Source organism: Simochromis diagramma, unplaced genomic scaffold (genome assembly GCF_900408965.1).
Source record: "Simochromis diagramma unplaced genomic scaffold, fSimDia1.1 OVJJ01000061.1, whole genome shotgun sequence".
NCBI classification, from domain to species: Eukaryota; Metazoa; Chordata; class Actinopteri; order Cichliformes; family Cichlidae; genus Simochromis; species Simochromis diagramma.
Window position 1 is genome coordinate 2283878 of NW_024386945.1, and position 21985 is coordinate 2305862.

General features: G+C 39.8%; 1 protein-coding gene across 1 annotated transcript in view; it reads left to right on the forward strand.

Annotated features, from left to right (window-relative positions):
- vwa5b1 (von Willebrand factor A domain containing 5B1) overlaps positions 1-21985 on the forward strand; it is a 34038-nt gene that overhangs the window by 7507 nt on the left and 4546 nt on the right. Inside the window, exons 7-22 of the mRNA XM_040038028.1 lie at positions 96-227; positions 2849-2973; positions 5326-5502; positions 6489-6599; positions 7831-8033; positions 9094-9208; positions 9430-9615; positions 9870-10071; positions 12136-12332; positions 13074-13320; positions 15130-15423; positions 15890-16027; positions 17823-17957; positions 18545-18616; positions 19068-19137; positions 21569-21692. Coding sequence (XP_039893962.1) covers positions 96-227; positions 2849-2973; positions 5326-5502; positions 6489-6599; positions 7831-8033; positions 9094-9208; positions 9430-9615; positions 9870-10071; positions 12136-12332; positions 13074-13320; positions 15130-15423; positions 15890-16027; positions 17823-17957; positions 18545-18616; positions 19068-19137; positions 21569-21692 — 2528 coding nt within the window. The remainder of the gene's footprint in view (positions 1-95; positions 228-2848; positions 2974-5325; positions 5503-6488; positions 6600-7830; positions 8034-9093; positions 9209-9429; positions 9616-9869; positions 10072-12135; positions 12333-13073; positions 13321-15129; positions 15424-15889; positions 16028-17822; positions 17958-18544; positions 18617-19067; positions 19138-21568; positions 21693-21985) is intronic.

Genomic DNA, 21985 nt, shown 5'->3' on the forward strand with positions numbered 1-21985 from the left:
TGTTTTGCTACTGAAGATGTTCTGTTCTTTAGTGGCTTCAGTTTAGAGGACTAACAACTTGTTATTTGATCTGCTGTGGATGACGCTCTGCGCAGGTGTGGAGAGCCCTTCTCACGCCATCCGAGCTGATGCAGATCCTCTGGCCCGCTCTGCTACCAGCATTGTAATCACTCTGGCAGACAAGTACACTTATGACTACCCGGTCGTAATCCTCATCTACCCAAGCGGTAAGTCTTCAACTTAAAAATAGCCCCACAATTTTGTTCTTCCACCCTCAAGTAAAACAAAACCAAAAAAAAGTTACTTCAGCTCTGTGAGACTTTTACTGCAGCCCATAATAAGATCAGTGAAAAGGTGATTCACTGCCTCACGTTGTGTTTGTGAGTACCTCTTCAGGAAAAAGGTCTTCTGTTATTAATGTATGACATGCCAGTAGAGCCAGACTCTGCCGTGTGGGTGGGTATTGTCAGTTTTCTGGTTCTTGTATTTCCCTCACCGTTGTCTTAACCTGCAGTGTGTGTGTGGGCCGTTTGTCTCCCAGAGGGAGGAACGAGCCCCGCTCAAACTGATCCAATAGGCCTCTTATGAACGCTTTGTTCACAAACAGACCTGCGGCCAGAGTCGGGCAATTTAATTCATCTCATACGAGTGCTGCAGTTTCAATCACAACATGGACGCTCAGCCAGACCAGAGAGATGGAGGAAATTGAGGTGCAATAGGAAAAGAGGAACAGTTGGATTTCATCATCAGCTTGGTTGATTAATTGCCTAATTGTGTCAACTTATTGCTGAGTTTCTGAAAGGTTCAACCTTTAAATTTAAGGATTTTAATACTTCATGTATTGGAAATTAATATCTGATTTATGACCAGAGAAAAATGCATATTAACAAAAATCATAAGGAATGAAAAAGTATTTCCAAATGTTATTTTCTATCAATAAACTGAGCTTATCAGCAGCATAAAATGGATGGATGAAAGGATGGGTCTCTCAACCAAGAAAATATCTAATTAATTGAACTTCCTCATGAATTTTAATGTCAGAAGTTTTCTTTATTAACACAAAAGCGCTTTTCTCTCATTGTCTGCAGAAAGCTAGAAAAACATTTTGGGCATTTTAGATATGCTTTAGATAAGCTTTTTCAAGACCTGCAAAGTCTATGCAGAGAAGAAAAATAACAGTTGAAATCCCCAAGATTTGCACAGATGCCTGAGCATCGTTTCTTTTTTTTATCTGTCACCTCTCAATCCTAACAGTAACACAATGTGTCTGGTTCAGAGGGAGAGGAACCAAACGCATATAGGTGCAAGTTTAAAGAACACAATATAAATAAATATTACCAACCAACCCATCTGAGAATTGGTTAGAATTTCAGCACTTTAAAGGAATAATTTAACCGTGGAAAGACCTCCTACGTCTATGAACATATATTAGGAGATTTACGGGTTTTGAAAGAATATACAATGTCTGACCCAGCTATGTGATCATTTCCAGAGGAAGTGTTTATTTAAAGAGTTACAGTTCATCGCTGAAACTGCTCTAGTGAAGGATACTGAAGATCTTTGTGCTCGACCTTGTGCTTGATCTTTGTGGAGCGCATTACCATTGATCACATTTTGCTGCAGAGACAATGAGTCTGCAGGGTTTTGTGCATGCTTCTCAGTATCATATTGTGGTCTTCCATTTTTCCCTCCTATCTAGCAGCTTCATATTCAGCATCCTTTGTTTCATATACTGTATTCACTATCCCTCCTCTGCACATGTCCAAACCATCCTCGACTACCAGGCTTTGTCTCCAAACCGTTCATCCTCAGTTGTCCCTCTGATACACTAATTTGTAATCCTGTCCATGCTGGTGACTCCCAGAGAAAATCTCATCATCTGCAACCCTGCCACCTTCAGCTTAGCCTCGTGTCTTTCTGTTAGTACAACCATCTCCAAACCAACCATCATAGCAGGACTCACTACCATCTTGCAAATCTTTCCTTTCATTCTTCCCTTTCTATCTTTCTGACTCTCGTCTCCACCTGCTCCACCCTGCCTGCAGTCTCATCTTTATCTCTTTCTTCATTGTGCACTGTCTATTGCTTTGGTTGTTCCCCTCCAGGGATTTAAACTCATCTGCCTTCACTGTCTCCACTCCCTGCAGCTTCTCTGTTACAACTATACCTATAAAAACAAGATGATGCAAATGAATTTGTTAAACTACAGACATGTCTTAAGGATATAAAAGCCTGTGTGACCTGTAATTTTCTACTCATAATTTCCCTCTTTTCATTAATAAGCCACTACTCCATGTCATGAACTTTTATTCTTTCTATCGTTTGTATTTGGACCCTGGTCTCTCTGTTAGTTGTTCATAGGAAATCATGTGATTGTTGTGTTGCTTTCTTCAATATTTTGAGACAACTGCTGTTTTGAATTGGTGGTATATAAATAAAACTTAAAGTAGCACTTATCATGTGTAGATTTGCATATAATGATTTTGATACAGGGACAATAAGGATACCTGCAGTAGTACATCTTATTGCTTATTGTGAATTATATCCTGGAGCATCACTCTGTAAGTGGTATTTTATGCTTATAACTCTAGATGGTGGTGGTTTACATTTTAAAGATGTGTTGGGCAATGTTGTTGCCATAAAATATGAAAGGATAGGGTGATAGAAAGTACGAGACACAAAAGGGAAGAATGAGGAAAAAAGTAATAAGGCCAAGACAGTGAAAATCTGTATTTTTAGATTTCCGCACTTTCCTTCCCTTCAGCTTCAGACATTGTCCATCTGCTTCATAATCTTGTCTGAGGCATTTATAGTAATGTCTTTGCCATGACCAACTGTGCCACTTTAGAGCCTCATGTGCCGCATGTGCTCATTGAGAACGGGGACATGACACAGGAGGAGTATGATGAGTATCTTCACAGCCGGAGCGATTTCATCAAGGCCACCAAGAAGGACTCCAGCAATGAGAGGAAAGTGAGTGTCCATGACATGAGCACCACACCTGAACTGATAAGCACAATATCACACTGCTTTCATTTTGAGCATGATATCACAAATATTTCCCTGCGAAAAATATTATTTATTTGGCTATTTGTTGCAATTTAGTGTTGTATAATACAATGATATTACGCACTGCGGTTTCAATATAGGGTTGAATTGGCTCCTGTGTGGCATAAATATTGAAACTTCCTTTTGTATTATGAAACTTTATTAAAGTTGGCAGGTAAACTATGACAGAGATTTTTTTATTTAAACTGATCTAACGACAGTAAGTGCCTTAAAACCCAGACAGGTAAAGAAAAACCTTTTCTGTGTTCTTTTAGTTATATTATACAGTTTGTTTAAAGAAATTTGTGTGATAATCAGCATTGCTGAAAATCACACTATAATTAAATGTATATGTTAAAACATTAAATTTAGTATCTTAAACCAAGCTTAATGCTGAAAAGCTACTACTCCAAAGCTAAGATGGTATTAAATACTACTCAGTTACGCTAGTTAGCCATAACTTTAACCTTTTTGTGAGACCAATCTGCAGGAACAGATTGTGTGCAGTGTGAATAGTGGACCCAAATGCAGACGAACGAGTCTTTATTACGGCTGATTACATGAATGCAAAAGCAAAGCAACACAAACTGTGGCAAGAAATAAGCTAAAACGTAAACTGGAAAAGCTAGGAATTACTATAACAACTATGAACATGATTTTGAGCAGGAGGACGAGAGAAACTATGAGACCAAGAAACATAAACATGCCCTGAACAAAACCCTGGAAACCTGACGAGATGTGGTGGGAGGTAACACAGATGACCTGACAAATACTGAAAGAAAACAGACTAAATAGACACAGGAGGGGGTCAGAGTGGAAACACATGGGGAAACAGCTGGCACAAATAATCATAATGACACACCAGGGGAAGTAAAACAAAACACACTGAACATGGAGACACCTGACTCTTCAAAATAAAACAGGAAAACACTGAGAGACGTAGACATGACACCACAGGCTTGACAACACAGACAAGAAATACACGAGACTAACAAAGAAGACCCAGGTGAAACATAACTAGTATAAACTCAAAGCAAACGAATAATAATCCAATAACTCTACATTATCTCAAGATATAGCATAAGAACATAAACTGAAAACACTGACATTTTGTCACTCATGATTACTTCCCTGCCCTTAAAACTTGTACACAGTTAGCCGTTCCAACAGGACAACAATCCCAAACGCATAAGAAATGGATAAAGAAGGCTGACATTAAACTTTTAGAATAACCTTCACAAAGACCAAAGAATATGGTTCTATTAAAAAAATATGGACTATACTTAAATGCCAGGTGTTTGCTAGGAAACCAACCAATTTCAATGAGTTCTACCAATTCTGCCAGAAGCTTGTTGATGTCTACCAGAAGCATCTGGTCTAGGTGGAATCTGCTAAGGGACATTTAACCATATTAGTGGCAGTATTTGTATATATTTGAACCTGTGTGTACACTTTTGACCCTGTGTGGATTATGGAAAATCCCAAATAAATTCAAATAAGTCCATCAAACTCTTGTTTTTTAGAGTCATTAAAGATGAATATTGTACAATTATTCCTTTGCTGGAAAAAGAACAGTTCAACTCCAGCTATGTTGAGCTTTTGCCATCCAGTCAGTTAGGAAGCATCTAACTGATGCTTCATTCTAATATGTAATTAAAGCACTGCTAACTAAATGTTTAAACTAAAACAGATAATATTTTTATGTTAAATAGCAAAAATCTGGGTCCATAGTAAGTAGATAAAAAGGCTCGTCTTTTGAGTGGCTACAAATAACTGTTAATTGGTAGTACTAAGTGTACCTACACAGTAAACATCTGGTCAAAAGAAACATGCGATTCTTCTTTTGTGAGCTTTGCTTGGAGATAAAGCACAGCATGATTTAGGTAAAAGACAAAGTGTTATTTGATAATGAACAAAGAGAGACTTCTCTGGGCTTCAGCTCGTTAGCTCCACTTTCACTGCTGCGCCCCTGGTCATGCGTGTGTCCATTCGCGTCTCAGCTATGATGAGGTTGTTAAGTGACCAGCAGCAAACAGGAGGAGGAGGAGAGAGCACTTAGCCATAAAAATGTGTTTCTATGGAAACACTCCAAAGGCTCTGCACAGTCTGCTTTGACTTTTCCAGCACATATACATAGAATAATTGATGTGATTCTTCTACTGACCTGATAACTTGTCACCTTTCTTGCTTCTTCAAACCTTTAATTAAAGCCTGAGCAAAATTGTCAGTCAAACCGAACCCCATTTAATTCATGCTTCTGTTTTGCTGCCTTTATAGGTAGATATAATTCACAAGAGACTCCATAAGGATATCCTCCACAACCCTGTGGTCATGCTGAACTTCTGCCCTGACCTCAAGTCCATTTGCTCTGACTTGAGGAAGGTTCACGGCGAATTCATCTTCCTCATCGACCGCAGCGGCAGCATGAGCGGGGTTAACATCAACCGTGTGAAGGTATTTTAATCTCAACACGCCATGCGTTGCTATAAAGGTGATCTGCGAGCAAACATTAAGATGCATGCTGATTTACATATAAATTACACACCGTGTCACATGCCGTCAAGAGTTTTTTCATTAAAAAGTATTACAGTTGATGTCAAACACATCAATATACATTTTCCAAAGAGATTAAATGCAAAGTTAATCAATCACATGTTGTTAAGCGCTTTCAAATAGCTTTTTAAGCTCAGGGTCTTAGTGTTTCTGCTATCTGTGAAGATTGTATGTGCTTAATCAGCTGTAGGAAGGCATGCATTCAAGGATATTGATCGTACAAATCATTCACTATCCGCCCATCTTCCAGTTGCTAGGATTTGAAGTCTAATCGGTCTTCAATAGGCTACCTATATAGCAAACTGAGGGTCATTCAAGGTGGATATATTTTTTACCATGTTTATTTGGCTGCTTGTGCACTGAATGTGTCCTGCGATGTGATGCTGGCAGGTGTGCATTTGTGACTCATACCCTGGGTTTTATTGAAGGTGTTACTACACAGTTTGGGCTTAAGACCAAGGTGAGCCTGACTGCGATATAATGAATATTTACCAAGAAGTACTGCAGAATAGCTTTTAATACATCTATAAAATTGGAACATTATATTTCTGTTTCTGAACCTGAAGGAATGTTTTATTGGGGATTGTGCAGTCGGTGAGGTATTTGTGATATCCACCTGAACAGAGGTTGAGATAAGTGGTATTCTTCTAGAAACGGCTCCTCTCCTGTAGAAAAGGCGGTGATGGATGAAATGATTCTGTATGATGGCTCTCACTCCTCTCAGGCAAAATCTGCCGTGGAGCACTGACAGCTGTGTAGAGCACATGCTTCCATTTAACCACGCATTAAGCAGAGGAGTGTTTTATTTTTTGCTTTTAGAATTTCAGATTTCACATCAGTCTTTGCTCAGGTCAGGAACTAATGCTGCTCTCGGTCTTTTTTTGTAGGATGCCATGGTGGTTAATCTGAAGAGCCTGGTGCCTGGCTGCGTTTTCAATGTCGTAGGATTTGGATCTACATTTAAATCACTATTCACGACAAGCCAAAGCTACGAGGAGGTAATGCTGCTCTTTATAACGATAATGAGATAATCATAGCTAGTTTATCGGTCATGGGTTGTAGAACCCAGACAAAGCCTTCAGGGGCAGGAAGTAGGGTAACACTGTGCAGCTCAGAGTGGACATAAGTATGTGTGTGCTTAAACGCCACATGGTCAAATATACAGATTCTACCTTGAAGATGAATGTAACCTCTGGATCTAACTTGTTACCCAGCGTAACAAGTCAATTCAAAGCCATAAGCTATGAAGATTTTTGTGGAATATGGTAAAAAGATGTACAAGTTAATGGACAGAATCCAATTGAAAACTCCTTACAAGACTAAACAGCAACTGAAATTAGTATCAATAACAGTTTTAAAGGTTCTAACTTTCTTTAACTCTCTTTGTACTTACTTGGTGAAAAAGCTGGTAATGTTGCATTCAGTTAAAACAAGCAAAATGCCTCTTGGGATCAGGTATATGTCCTTCTCACTCACTATTGTTGGGATTTAGTTGGCCAAGTTTTAAAAACCAAAACTGTTACTTCAGCCAGGCCGAAAACATGTTTGTTTCTGCATTAAAGTTAAGCATTTTAACACATAAGTCTATGGGACTCACTTTTGGATCTAGCTTCAAGCGGCCATTTGAGGAACTGCAGCTTTTAGGACACTTTTCTGCATTGCCCTTGTTTTTTAGCCCAGTGGATACATCTTGTGTTTTTTTCCCTTCCTCCAAAGGAGCTCAGTGCTGTAGCCACCCACCAGAAGGCTATCAACATATTTTGGCTTCACTTCTAGGAGCTGTCATGTCTTGACAGCTCAACAAAACATCAGACATCCCCATACACAATCCACACAAACAGTGTTTTATTTTAACAATGAATCTCATTGTTCTTAACATGAAGCAGGAGGATATTTTTACATCAAACTCCAAATTAGTTTCTCCGTGGCAAAGTCTAACAATCCCTGAATCACAGCCCTGATTAAGCCTAAGAATTTAAACTGTAGTTTACCTTTTATTTTGAAGGCTTTTATGATTCACTTTGAGCAATCTTTATGAAACAGCCAGCTCATTTTAGCTTCAGTGCTGATTAATAACTGCTCAAATCTCAGAAATAATACAACCCTGTCTTCTTATTTTAACACAAACAGTTTTTTCTGACTTGAATAAATATAGATCTTTGCATTTTGTGTGTTGTGTGAGTACAGCAGCATTATGTCTTGAATTAACATCTTATTTTCATGATCCAGGATGCCCTGGCCATTGCTTGCGAGTATGTTAGAAAGATAAGAGCTGACATGGGGGGGACGAACATCCTGGCACCGCTCACATGGATCCTGAGGCAGCCTTTGATCAGTGGACACCCCCGCCTGCTCTTCCTGCTCACAGACGGTGCTGTCAGTAACACGGGCAAAATTATCGATCTGGTCCGCAGTCATGCACGCTACATCAGGCAAGTATTAATGTTAACACACGCTGAATGTTAGACAGAATAACGAATAGCATTATTAGGGATATCTTCACTGTAAAACCTGTTCTGGTTTCCAGACATATACAAGCAACCCATTTGATGCTAAAGACACTATGCTGTTGTAATAGATCCTTGCTTCTTATGCAGATAGCAAATGTGGAGCTTGCCTATACTATAAAATCACATCTCAGGGTTAAATGTAGGACCTGATTCTGCAGCTGTAATCCTTTCAAAATGAAATCTGGCAACATGCAGCTTGTGTTATTTCATTTCAGCTTCGAATTCTGATTAAAAACCAACAACAAGTCAGTGTGAATGAGGAATTAAAAAAGAAAGAAAGGAAGCATGTGAACACCGGGTTGAGCTGCCGAGTGAGAGGGAGCACCAGTGGAACAATAGACCTGCAGTATGCTGGGAAATCATTTTATTTCGCCACCTGCATCTAAGTCTCACACTGAAAAAATCCTGTCCTGAGTCACTCTGGACATAATTGACTTTTGTCTACTCCCTTTTAATGGATGCCTCCCCCCAGACGATTGCATTAGGCACACGGAGCTTGGCCAAACCATCAGCACTTCCTGGGCCGTAATCGCTCTATGCTTGCAAATAAGAGGCGCCATTCAGAAACAGGCACAAACAACGATCAATCTACATTTTTGTGAATCCACGATGGATTTTTAACTGTGTCGAGGGAGAAATTTCTTTTTTCAGTCTGCACTCTCTGATTTAATTAAAAATGCAAGCTGGTGCAATGAAATTAGGCAGCTCATCCCTCTGTGGAAAATGAAATATGAATTGTAAAATCGTTTGCTATCAGCCAATCTGCCTGGAGAACTATTTCGACTTCAGTTTCACCAGAAGACATTGTAGGCTTTTACATAAAGCTACTGAAGAATTATATTACTTCTAGTTCATAAATGTCTTTGCAGCATCTCGTTAGTTGTCTTTGTGTTGTGCTCGCATTTTGGGAAGACGCTTGCTGTCATGCTCGTGTGTTTCGTGAGCTATCCGTGGAGCTGCAGTGTTTAATGTCTTTGTGCAGATGTTTTACGTTCGGCATAGGACAGAATGCTTGCAGGAGGCTGGTGCAGGGGCTGGCGACAGTTTCCAAAGGAACAGCGGAGTTTCTCGCTGACGGAGAAAGGCTTCAGCCCAAGGTACTAATTTCCAGCTTTGTGTTGCTTTCCTAACAACAGCCAACTATTCGGTGGGCCGCTGGAGAGCCATTATGCAGAGGTTTCAAAGCACCAAGTGTCCGCCACTGATACCAATTAGGAAATCATATCTCAGAGACACAATTCACTTTATGTTTTGGTCAGAGAGAAGCTGGCTTTTATAGTGGAAAGTCTTTTTTAGTTGGCTTGTTTTCACTCCACAGATGATAAAGTCCCTGAAGAAAACCATGTCTCCTGTACTCAGCGACATTTCCATCGAATGGCTCTTTCCTGAAACCAAAGAAGTGCTGCTCTCCCCTGTGGGCAACACTTTTCTGTTTCCAGGGGACAGTCTGATTGGCTACAGCGTGGTTTGTGATGCCACCCGCTATCACGACAACCCCAAATCTGTAAGACACCTCTTAAAAAGTGGCAAATGACAGCATGCGTGTTGATATTCTGTTTTGTAAACACTTCAGAAAAGGAACATCAGATCACACCATGTTTTTCTTGTGTTTATGTTCAGTGTGATAAATCATTTAATCATTGAAGTAAATCCTGATGGAGATATATAAAAATATAAAAGCAGCTCTAAGGAAGCTTTTAATCAAACCTTGTGAAAAAGTCTCTTTTTGCATGTGTCACCTACTCAAAATCGAAACAGGATAAGAGGAGGCGATACAGCATGATGCGCTCTGTTGAGTCAGCCAGCTCAGTGTTTTACCACTCTCAAGAAGAGGACCCAGTGAAGACAGCTGGTGACAATCTGGGTTCACACAGGGAGGGCCATTCTGGAACTCTGCATGATTCCTACCAGGACTCCATGATAGACAGCAGCCCTGTCGGCACAGACCATGACCCCATGGGTAAGAACTTACGGCAGAAATGAGTGGTTGACTCCTGAATGAGGGGATTTCTGTTTTTCTAAACTATAGGTTTGCAGAATGTCAATTTGTGTCCTCCTATTCTTGCAAATTGCTGTAATTTAGGTGTAACTATGATTTCCATCCCAACTGCTGAAGTGGTGCGTTAGTCAGACTAAAATGTGTGTTATATGATTGACAGGAAATTTTGCGCAGGTATTCACGGAACCCACAGGATGAGTCATATTGAATTTTATGATCCTTTGACATTTTTCATCCAGCGCTGCTATGAGGTTTATATTTGTGGTTTTGATTGAAATGCCTTGACAGCTGTTGGATGGATTGCCCCCAAATTTAGTGCAGACATTAATGTCATCCTGAAGGTTTTTAATAGCTGTAGGTGTCCTTTAACTTTCTATAAGGTTAAAAACAATTTGTCTAGTACTTTGCTTTATCACCTAAAACCTGCAAAACTATTCCCAAACCCACCAGTCTAATTATACCTCGAAGTGTAGGAGGTGAGTGTGCTGATACGCTGATCTAATGGTTCTCAAATGTTTTCTGGCATGTCCCACTTTGGAAGCTGAAAAAAAGTTCATCCCACACGCCACAATTTTTATTGATTGCAATGAACAAAGGATCCATGTTTTATTACATTTTACTTAAATAAAAGTGCAAATCAGCACAGCCTCACCTTAGTTTCACTTTATAGATTTTACCTGGCTGTTTATGATGGCTGCCCCACAGTTTGAGAACAACTGCATGAATCCAAGCATGGTAAAATTGCCATTTTTGGCAAGTTGCTATGTGCCTGTGAAGGTTCGCTGTCATCCAGGTCATCGTAGTCTAAGGAGCTTGGAAAGAAAAGTATCTGGACTTCTTTAAGTTTTCTTGAAGATGTTTCACTTCTCATCTGAGAAGCTTCTTCAGTTCTAAGCGCAATTGGTGGAGAATCCTCGATTTTAAGCCTTATGGGAGTGTCCACAAGAGGGTCATGGACCCCCTATTGATCTTCTACCTAACCATGAGCCAAGGTGTGAAAACGAGTGTAGTTCACAATCAGCCAAGGTTTCAGGTGAACCCATTGTGATGAGGTCAAAAGGCCCAGGATGTTAGTGGGTGTTGAGGTTTCTTGGAAGGGATCTCAAAACTGGATTATAGATGGCAAACAGTTGGTGCCTCAGTTCAAAGATGGTCATTCACAGTGGACATAGATGGCTTCTTTCACTCCTCTTTCAAACCGTCTGTCTTCTCTGTCCAAAATGTGAACATTCGCATCCTCAAAAGAGTGACCTTTATCCTTTAGATGCAGATGGACCGCCGAGTCTTGTCCCTTGGAGGCGGCTCTTCTATGTTGTGCCGTGCATTTATGAAGTGGCTGTTTGGTCTCTCCAATGTAGAGGTCAGAGCTTTCCTCTCTGCACTGTACAGCATACACTACGTTGTTAAATTTGTGAACTAATCAGATAGTTTTAAAAGAGCTCAAAGTAGGGCGGTTGTTCCCAGACTATGGGGCATAAAACCTGCAGTAGGAGTTCTGCAGTAAGGCTAAGCAAGAATGATGCATTGCCCTGCACTGCCAGAAAGGCAGGGAGTAGTTTGTAAAAGGAATGCCAGGTTAATATCAAGCAGATGATGAATCATTTTACAAATACCAAAACAAACACTATAACATATGGAGAGCCTTATCTTACCATTGGCTTACCCACACGGTGGGTAATGAAGAGAGAACACAGTGTGCTCAGAGTCTCAATATATTAGCTTCTGACAGCACAAAGCTGAGAAAGGTAGGACGCCAGCTGAAGCCTTTGTTTGTCTATTTTTTTTTTCTAATGTTGTATTTCATTTTTACTTTACAGCGAGTGCTTTGTCTATAAATCAGGGAGTTTGCAACCAGGGATGTAAGTGTGTTTAGGTCCATTGGAAACAAATGTGGTGAACTTGGCATTTTGATTTAGTAATTACCATTTCATTGTGGTGGAACCTACAATTATGTGTTTCACGGTGTTGTAAATTCGTTATCTTTGCAATTTTGCGGGCTTTTTTTATTTTTGAACAAAACATCAGGTTTAGATAAGACATCACCGAGAAGGCGTGCCTATAGTACCAACCAGATATCAGACTACAACCCAGCAAAGAAGGTCTACACTCCCAGTGACTCCAGCTCTGTGGCGGTGAAGAATCCACTGAGGAGAGCCAAAGTCCAGGAGCTGATAGGCCAGATGAGCCCTGAATATGATGCACAGTGGAGGAATGACTACCAGGTGAGCTTTAACAGTAACAGCTTCCTTTTTAGTTTGCGTTTTAACTGATTTAACGGCTGAAACATGAGCACAAAAATAAACCACTATCAGCTGTACAGGCAGGAGACTTTGATGATGATGGAGTTGTCATGATGTCATTGTATAGAAATTGATATTTATATTCAGACCCTGCTGACAATTAAACCGAGTCTTGTCTGGACTGAAGTATAATCAAGGACGCACTAATGCGCTCTCTTCAGTAATGAAGGGCAAAATTTATGAATTGCAATTAAGTCCGACTATTACTCGGGGAACGTGTCAGTATAACTAAGCAGAATTCACTGGACTGTAAAGAAATTATCTTCTCTTGTGAATCCAGTTGAGGATTCAATATATTCTTGCTTGATTAACTGAGTAAATATAGCACATTTCAATTTTCTGCACAAATTAAAAGACTAATATAAAAGATTTGGAACCCTCGGGCTTTTTACACTAATCAAAAACTCAATGCTGCGATGGCCATTCTTCCTTTGTTACGCTGACATTTTCTAAACTAGAAAATTGTCAGTTGCCCTGTTGCAATACAACGCATGGTTTGCAGAGTCCTTATGTAATTATTCACTTGAAAGCCCCCTGAAACCTGAGCCTGAGTGAGCACACAGAAATGACCAGAATTACAATTAGTAGGCGAGGTTGCAAACCTTATTAGACCTGTGATAGGACCAGGGTCTTTCGAATTAAAACTCCTTCTATTGTTTTCAGCCGCAGCTGGCAAGTCTGGGTACCACATCTACCAGGGGGCGTTCTGCCAGCTGTCACAAGCCGCTCCTTCAACAGGAGCTCTTTCTGCAGCAGGAAGCCGACTCTGAGCATCATTTTCATCCCCAGCCACAGGACGATCCTCCGCCCAGCGGCGGCAACGTGACGCCTGTGTCTCGCAATGCTGCCAGGGAAGATGGATCCAGATCTTCCACAGACAGCCCATCTCTTGGGAGCATTGGAGACACAGGTGAGAGGGAAAGTAGAACTGTTTTGCATTAGTAGAAATCTCTAAAAGAAAGTAAACATTTTGAAGCTGGCCTGATTTTTATAGTGCAGCAGCTAATGGGTTGAATGCGGAGTGCATCGTTTTAGAGGGGCTTAATTACAAATGCACTGTAGCAGTAAATTAACAGAGTTAGAGAGCTAGAGGAGAACATAACCTCCATCTGTACAAATATATGACTTACAGTGAGAAATTGGCTAGGGCAGAACGGTGGTTAGCACTGTTGCTCCACTGCAAGAAGGTCCTGGGTTTGAATCTAGAGCTGGAGTTAGATAAATATTGGCTAAATTGGCTGTAGATGTGAATGTGAGTATGTATGGTTGTCTTTTTCTGTGTTGACCATGTTAAAAAAACGTATTTATTTTTTTAAACATGTTTAAAAGGGGATGTTCATATTCAGAGGGAACCCGTGCCACCTTAAAATGATGGACCTGTCCATAGTTTACTTGGACTGTGGTACACATGTAGGGCCAGCACAGAGCTCCAGTGCTGCATCAACAACAGTTTAAGCCATAAAAAACACAAAACAAACAAAGGACAAATCTATAAAATGTCTTTATTAAGTAATTAACAAATATGTAAGAGGTCAGTGTGTCACCGCTTCCCCAATAAAGCCACCAAATGCTGAAATGCATGAGACCTATGTTCTGTAAGAGCCTGGGTTGGCACCAGAGCTGGATGGGCGATCGACTTTGATAGAGGCACATTTGATTCAGCTCACTTTGCTGTTTCATTAAAAAAGAGAAACGTGAACACAATTTAAAAAGATGCATGTCTTAAAAAGCATAGTATAAAAACAAGAGACGTTTTATGATGAGACAGAAGTAGATTAATGAACTCATCACATACGAGGTCACTGACTGTGAGCACAGAATATACTCAGAATATTAAGATTTGTTTTGCAATTTTCAGGTCAAATCATGCTGTAAAGCCAGCTGCACAAGCTGATGAATAACCTCTTTTTAGTTCCAAAGAGACACATGAGGGCTACTTCCCAAACTCTTGACTTACATAGGCCCATCCACTCCAAAAAACTCCAGTGTTCTTGTTAGTTAGTGACCACAATTGGAGCACATGCACTAAGCTGCTATTACCCAAACAATTGACTTGAGCTTGAGCTGCAATACCTAATTAGACATGAGAGTGTTTTAACTTTTTCATTATCAAAACTGTACTTGTAGTTGCAAAAGTATGTCAGTAGAATTTAACCGAATTCATTCAAAAAGTGACCTTTTTTGGATAGGCTTGGATCCCAAAAGTCCATAATATTGATGTTGGCAAGAGTGCATTTAAAAAGCTTGTGTGTGCACATGAAAGAGAGAGGGATAAACATATATGAAATGTGCTACAAAAGCTGAGATGCTGAGATGTGACATGTTTGCAGCTTGGATTGTTAAGGGCAGTGTCAACACAGGCCAGCAGGGAGTCAGGAGAATAGCATGCTCAAGCATGGCATGAGGTAAACATGATCGTAAATTGAAGCTCTGGCACTCAATTCACGGGAAGAGCAGGAAATGTTTTTCAATGTCTGTGGACAAAGCACAAAATTATCTAGGAGATGAATGATAAACAGAAGAGGTAGAGTTTTAGAAAACAGTTATTAAAGTAGAAAATCAAGCAGACAGAAGAGCTTTGGAAACAGGAAATAAATTAATTCAGCACAAATCCAGTTCCATACGAGCAGCAGCAGGTAATAAGCTTAAGAGAAATAAGAGGTCCTCGCACGGCGGGATTGATAAATCCACATCAAATCTTGCTCCTGTGATGTTTCAGATGGTTATGGACACCAGTTGTGCCGAGCAGAAACCCCACAGGATATCCACGCTGCACATCTGGATGCTGCCAACCAGCACAAAGGTGACTGCAAGGCTGTGGTGTCTGGACTGCTGTGCGGAAAACCAATGAAGTGGGAGGTTGTGTTTGATATCGAGCCCTTTCTGAATGGCCGTGAACGTGAGGAAAAGGTTCACGAGGAGCTGTGGAACGAGACCTTCCACCACCTGGCCGGCCGCTCCATCATCAACGACTTTGAGCACATGGCCGATAAGGAGTGTGAGATTGAACACGGTGAGCTCTATGGGGATTCCAGTGTTTAGAAGGAGACGGGGGTAAATTTTAAGATTAAAAGACTTTGCAGCAGTAGGCCTCCTGCTAATTCAGATTTGATATTTGGCTGTCTGTCGTCTGGTTTTGGCATTTTAGATATAAAACTTTTCACGAATAGTTTGACATTTTGGCTTTCTCACTTTCTCACCAAAAGCTTTTAGAGAGGACTAACATCACTGTCGTGTCTATCCATTAGATACAGTGTTAGGTGGTATGAGGTCCTTTAGAGATCCTGTTATGGGATTTTTTTCCCTTTGCATGGAGCCAAGTGAGCTGTTTCTTCCTCTTTCCAAAGCAGTGCAAATTTTCTCATTTACTTCCTTACCCGAAAGTAAATAAGTATATGTCATTTATAATTTACTAATGTTTGGAATGATTTTATTTGATGTTATATAGTATTATATATAATGCTCATTGTGTTTCACAGGGTCTGGCAGGAAATACCAGTTATACGGTATTCACACCAGCAAAGCCTGCAATATACTGAGCAAATACACAGCGTTTGTTCCCATTGACCTGGACACAAATGAGTATTTGCAGACATGTATTGAATACTTAAACCCTGGTAAGTAACACAAATTAGGTGTGACAAGGTTCCCTTAAAAAATGTTCAATCAGCTGCTTATTTTTTTTAAAAGACTGCTGCTGTGCCTGACACAGCAATCTAAAGTGTGATATTTTTAGAAATGCCTTTTCTTTTCTTTTGCAGAGCATTTAGAAGAAAATATCAATGTCATTCTAACATCTCGCTGTCAAATATGAAGCATGAGATGAAAAAAAGGAAACTTCCTATGGCATTTATAGTCATTTTTTCTAAAACATCAGTCTGAAAGAGTATCTAGCCTTGATATGGGTATTTCAGGCACAGCTCATTGACATAGCCGCATTAACATCACACACTGGTTTCAGTATCCACATTTTGAGGATTAAGCATTAGTATTTTGGCTGCTATCATATTTCTTTTGGAGCCAGACGCCTGTACAATCCACAGAGACCAAAAACATTTTGTGTACCAAGCTGTAAATGCTGTAAATATACTCAGAATAACAGTTTAACATGTAAGTCTTGGAGCCAGCTTTAAGTGCCACCTGAGGTACTTTAGTTTTTAGCACGTCTATGGTGGCTTCATTTTATTTCAGCTCCTGTGGTTGCCCCTTGTTTGAACCTTTCGCTTGTGAAAAGCAGTCAGTCAGAAGAAACCTGTCTTAAAGGAATCTTTGCCTTTTAAAGGAAGACGTGCTAACACGACATGTTTCAGACAGTCAGTGACCTGGAGAGCTGCACTAAAGCTCACTATTGGGTTAACTGGGATTAACTTGAAGTGTGAATTATGCAAAGCTGCTCCAGGAGAGTCCAGAGCTGGAATTCAGCATGATAGGCTACCAAGAGCCCAGAAGCGATTTGGCAAATAGAGATCATTAAATATAAATTAAAGTAAGTGGCATGTAGCAGAAACAGACAAACAAACAAGACAAACTTGTGATTTAAAGTGGGTGGATACAAAATAACCAGGTAGCCTCAACCAGTCAAGCCTCTACCAATGGGAGTAACAGATATCTTTAGTAAACATAGGATGGCATGTAAAAGGGGCTGCTTGCACAACCAGAGTGATGGAACAGGGAGTGAGTAAATTTGTACATTTGTGGCAAAAGATTTTGTGGGCAGCAATCTACTAAAATAATTCAAATAATAAAAACAATCACTACTTCCTCCGGTTGAACATGGTAAATTTTACTCTTATTAAACAAAACCACCGTGAGTGAGTGGGGCAATGTACACCATATTATTTTAAACTTCTTACCTAATTATATATACTTTTTTTCTTAAAATATCTGCATGCATCTATTATACTGATACTGGTTCCTTTCCTTTTCCTGTAAAATGCACTAATGTAATTTGTAATTTACTATTTTCATTCATGTTTATGCAGAAAGGGATCATTTATACTCTATAAATACAGGATAGAAACCCCCAAGACTTCTGCAACAATGGATTTTGTTAGCCATGACTGACTGCAAGACATCGCAATGTAATAATTCAAAGTTGAAAATTACAGTAAAATCAAAGCCTATAATGTTGAAAAACATATTGTTGCCACACCACATTACCAGCATATCCAAAAACCTACCCAAAATCTGTGAAGTAGGTTTAAAAAAATAATGGTAGAAAACATTTTCATGATTAAATTTCATGTCTAGAGTTTAAGTCCCTCTTCTGGTTACTTAAAAGTTAAAATGTGTCTATGCAGCTTAAATTATCCCATGTTTATAATAAAGTGCAGATTTCTTTCTGTCTGAATTACACATCAGATGCCCACAGCAGGCTTAAAAAATGTCTCACGATCAAAAATTTGTTTTCAGGTGATGGTCTGAAGAGGAACTCACACTCCAGCTCTCGCTCAGGGAGCAGGAAGAACAGAGGTTACTCCATCGGGCTTGGCCGCTCTCAGTCTGGCGGCATGTCGGAGGAAGTCGAAGATGTCCTGCTGCACAACAGTAGGCTGCATTTTTTATTCTTGGCTCACATTTCAGTCCTAGGGAAGGCGCTTTCATTTCTGGATCAATAGCCAGTTAGAGGTAAAGTAGAAAGAAATGAGACATGAAGAGGTCTTTTATTCTGATGCAAGCATGGAGTATATGATCAAAGGAAGCAGTTACAGGAGCATTATTCAATGAGGAAAGAATAAGAATCATATATATTAACTGAAATCTTGGTTTATTCAACAAGGGAAAGGTTTCGATCTTGCTTCACCAGCTCTGGGAGCTGTGAGATGTTGAGCTCGAAAAGCCGAGTGCTACTTTACATTAAAAATAATCCAGCTTCAGCAAAGGGTCACAACATTTTAAACTGATTTTTCAGTGGTGGCATAGCAACAGCGGGAGCTAAGACGAGCACGCCACTCGAACATCTGCTAGGCACTGCCGGTTAAAAAAAGAACGTGCACAGATACAGATGAGTCGCATCAGCATTATTAGACAGATACCACCCTTTTCCCACAAAAGAATGACCTCTTAGGTTTGGAATGATAAGAAATAAAACTGAGCACAGCTGACAGTTAAAATCTTTTTCATCATCGTCTCAGGTGGAGAAGACGGCGTCTCTCCGTGCAGCACCCCCTCCTCCGCCGGCTGGGAGAAGTGTAGCTTTGCGGAGGGTAAGTGTTACACATCAAACGGTCAGTGAGTTTGCTGTGCCCCCTCAATTTTCCCTCCACGAAGACCTTTGACATGCACTGTCTGGCACTCTGTTGTCGTTTTCTCTGCGGCACGGCCGCACTGGTCCAAATGAGAAACATGAGATTATTGACATTTTTAGTCCCTGTGCTTGTCAGTGACGACAGAAGTCGACAGAATTTGGTGGCTTGTATTGACAAATGCCGCCTGGATCTTATTTGGAAAAAAATAAAGAAACAAACAAGAAGAGTTTCACCTGGAGAGGAGAGGCAGCTATGTCTTCTGTCACTTATATATCAGTGGGTGTTTTTCAGGCATTTATTATTTCACACTTAGGAGGGAAAACTAAATAAGGTGAAAAAAATGCACTCCCTCACTTCTCTCTTTTCCCTTGGCTAACTCTGCCTCTCTTTGTGTCTTGCTGTCTCCAAGTCTCCCAGAGGAGTCCCTCTGTGACCTCCGACCAATCACAGAAATCGGTGGAAAGCCTTTTTTCTGCCAGGTGGGTGATTGGAGGCTTGCTGGCTGAATTAATGTGCTGAGGCTGTGCTACCACTACATTAGGAACTAAATGGGTATTACAATTCGACTGCTTCACAGGGCAGAAAATATTCTTAACATCATCTTTATCCATTCCTGTCAGCTGATTTTGGCTTTTAGCGTAAGATGTATTGAGGTTAATGTATCAGTTGAATGCAGGGTATCATTAGCTGTGACCCTGAACTGGTGAGTTACAATTTCTTCTCCTCAACACAAAGAGTCCACAGCCATGCTTGCAGCTCTGCCAGGATGTGTTTAGAGCTGAGACACCTAGGTTATACAATGTGCTGATGCCTGCGCAGAGTGAAACACTGTTCAAATGAATGAAAGAAAGAGGCCAGATGGCATAACTGTAAAAAATATACAATATTTTCAGCTGGTCTCTAATGGAAAATCTCCATAGCACTGGATGAAAACTGACTGATTGAAATAGCTGAGTGAAGTCTGACTTTTCCTCACCTCATCACAAGTGGCCAATCATGTTAGTTAGAAAAATTTTTAAGAAAAATGTGTTTGGCTGGAGGAGGAAAGATTTGGAGGTTTGCATAAAGGTGTTACTTCTGGGAGAGTATACCACTCTTGCAGGTAGAACATATGTGCTGAATGATGTGTAGAAAGTATTCTCTGAATCAACTCAAATTGTGACCTGATTTTGGTGTTAAATAACAGGTTAAAAGAGAAAGTTACTTAGATACAACCATACTTAATGGACAATGGAGATTTGTTAAAACGAGCAGTCAAGTTCAACATCTAAATATAACAGATTTAGCCATACGGGCAAATTTTTGTCTGCAGTCGCTTGCAGGTTAACATTATTCATTACTAGTGAAGAAAAACCAAAAGTACAAAAGGATCTGAGCGCCGATAAGAGACAAAATCATGTAAATGTTGAGACATTTTGCAAAGAAAATAATTTGAGATTATGTATGTAAGTCAGATAAAGCCACTGCTACATCACTCACAGAATCTAAGCTGAGCATGTTGGTCTCACCCATATTACTGTAGTTAGATCAAATGTTGAAGCTGATGGGTGAACATGATATACTGCAATCTCAAATGAAATAACTCTGAAATCATAAGGTAGCCGTGCCCTAAGGCATACCCTGCATTTTTGTCTCTTTTTTGACCTCACATGGGTACAGTGGGTTATATGTGTTTTTATAAAATGCAATATAAATGTTATACAGTTTGTTACATAAATATTTGGACATTTTGGGTAATCTTGCATCTCTACGTCCCCACAGTGGAAATTTAATGAAGAAGTGCTTGAACTTTAAGCTTATTTCAAGGGTTTAACAAAAGTATTGCATGAACGATTTACAAATTACAGTCACATAGACTCAAAAGTAACTGGACAAACTAATATAATTTTAAATATAAGGATTGTTTGTAATACTTGAATGAAAATAATTTGCAATCAGTAGACTGCATAAAGTCTAAGACCATGAAAATGGGTCTCTTTGCCTTTGGTTTTGTATTTAATAACTAATAGTTTAATAAGAGGTGGTGTCTTTGAGTGCAAACAGGTGGATATACAATTTCTCTGCTTAGAGAAGCTCCTTGATTGCTTTTGCAGTAGGTTTTGGGTCACTTTCCACTTGCACTGTGAAGCGCTGTCTGATCATTTATGCAGCATTAGGCTAAATCGGAACAAGGTATATTGCTGTGCTATTTTTTCCAAGTATTAAAACCTTAAATGATGTTAGTTTGCCTAATTATTTTTGAATCTTTATGCATCAAAAATGTAATTTGTAAATAGTGGTTTACAAAACCTTTGTAAAACCCAAAGGTGAGAGTGTGCAGCGTTTGATTTCAAATCCACAATGATGGGGTACAGAGAGAAAATTAGAAATTACAGAAACACTATCACCAAGACTTTAAACTAGTGATTGAGACCATAAACTCACGAGGACAGTGTTTACAGAGCTCATAAAAAAGTGAGCCGTGTTGTTATTTTCTCATAGATTTCTATACAGTTGTACTACTTCAGGAGTTGCCCCCTAATGGTCATATAAAGGAATGCAGATATAAGGCAATTCTTCACTGATTTGACTTTTTATACCTTGAGGGTAGTTCCCCTTAAAATGTATGTGGTCTGTGCAGTTTCATATCAATCCAATAAACAGTCATTGGAGATATTTCTGCATAGACGAAGACATTTTCCATCCCTAGAAATGGAGATGCCCAGAGGCTAAAAAACACCTCATTACCTGTAAAAAAATAATTTCCCATTTTTTATTGGGTTATAAAACATGTAAACTTTTACATAAAAGAAAAGAAAGAAGTTGTTGCCATTCTTTTCCTTCACAATCAGTGGATTACACCTAATGGTGGTTTGTGTTTCACATACTTTACACTGTAATTTACTTCTGCACCCCCCTCTCCTCTTTAAGGCTGGCCCTCAGCAGGACTCGTCTGCTAACTCGAGCTGCCAAAGGATTCATGTGTCGATCTCACAGCAAGTCTGGTGATTCAATTGGAGAGAGCGACAACGAGAACAAAGACTACATTCCTCTGGTGGGCTGCAGATCTTTACATGTGAATGTTTTTTTTAACGTACACTAACTCGAGCTGACAGAGACTGTGAATCTGTCAGAGGCTGTTTAGACAGAGCGAACAATGAGTTCGCTCGTTTATGCTGCTTTGAAGAGCCCTGAGGCGTAAGGTGCACAGCATGTAAGCATGCTGTATTGTAGATTTAAATGTAGCGTGTCTGTAGTCTGACATTATATACACTCAGAATAAAAGAGACTTAAATGAAATTTCTTTCTGTGTTGCAAAAGAAATGGGTATGATTGATGGATTAATAG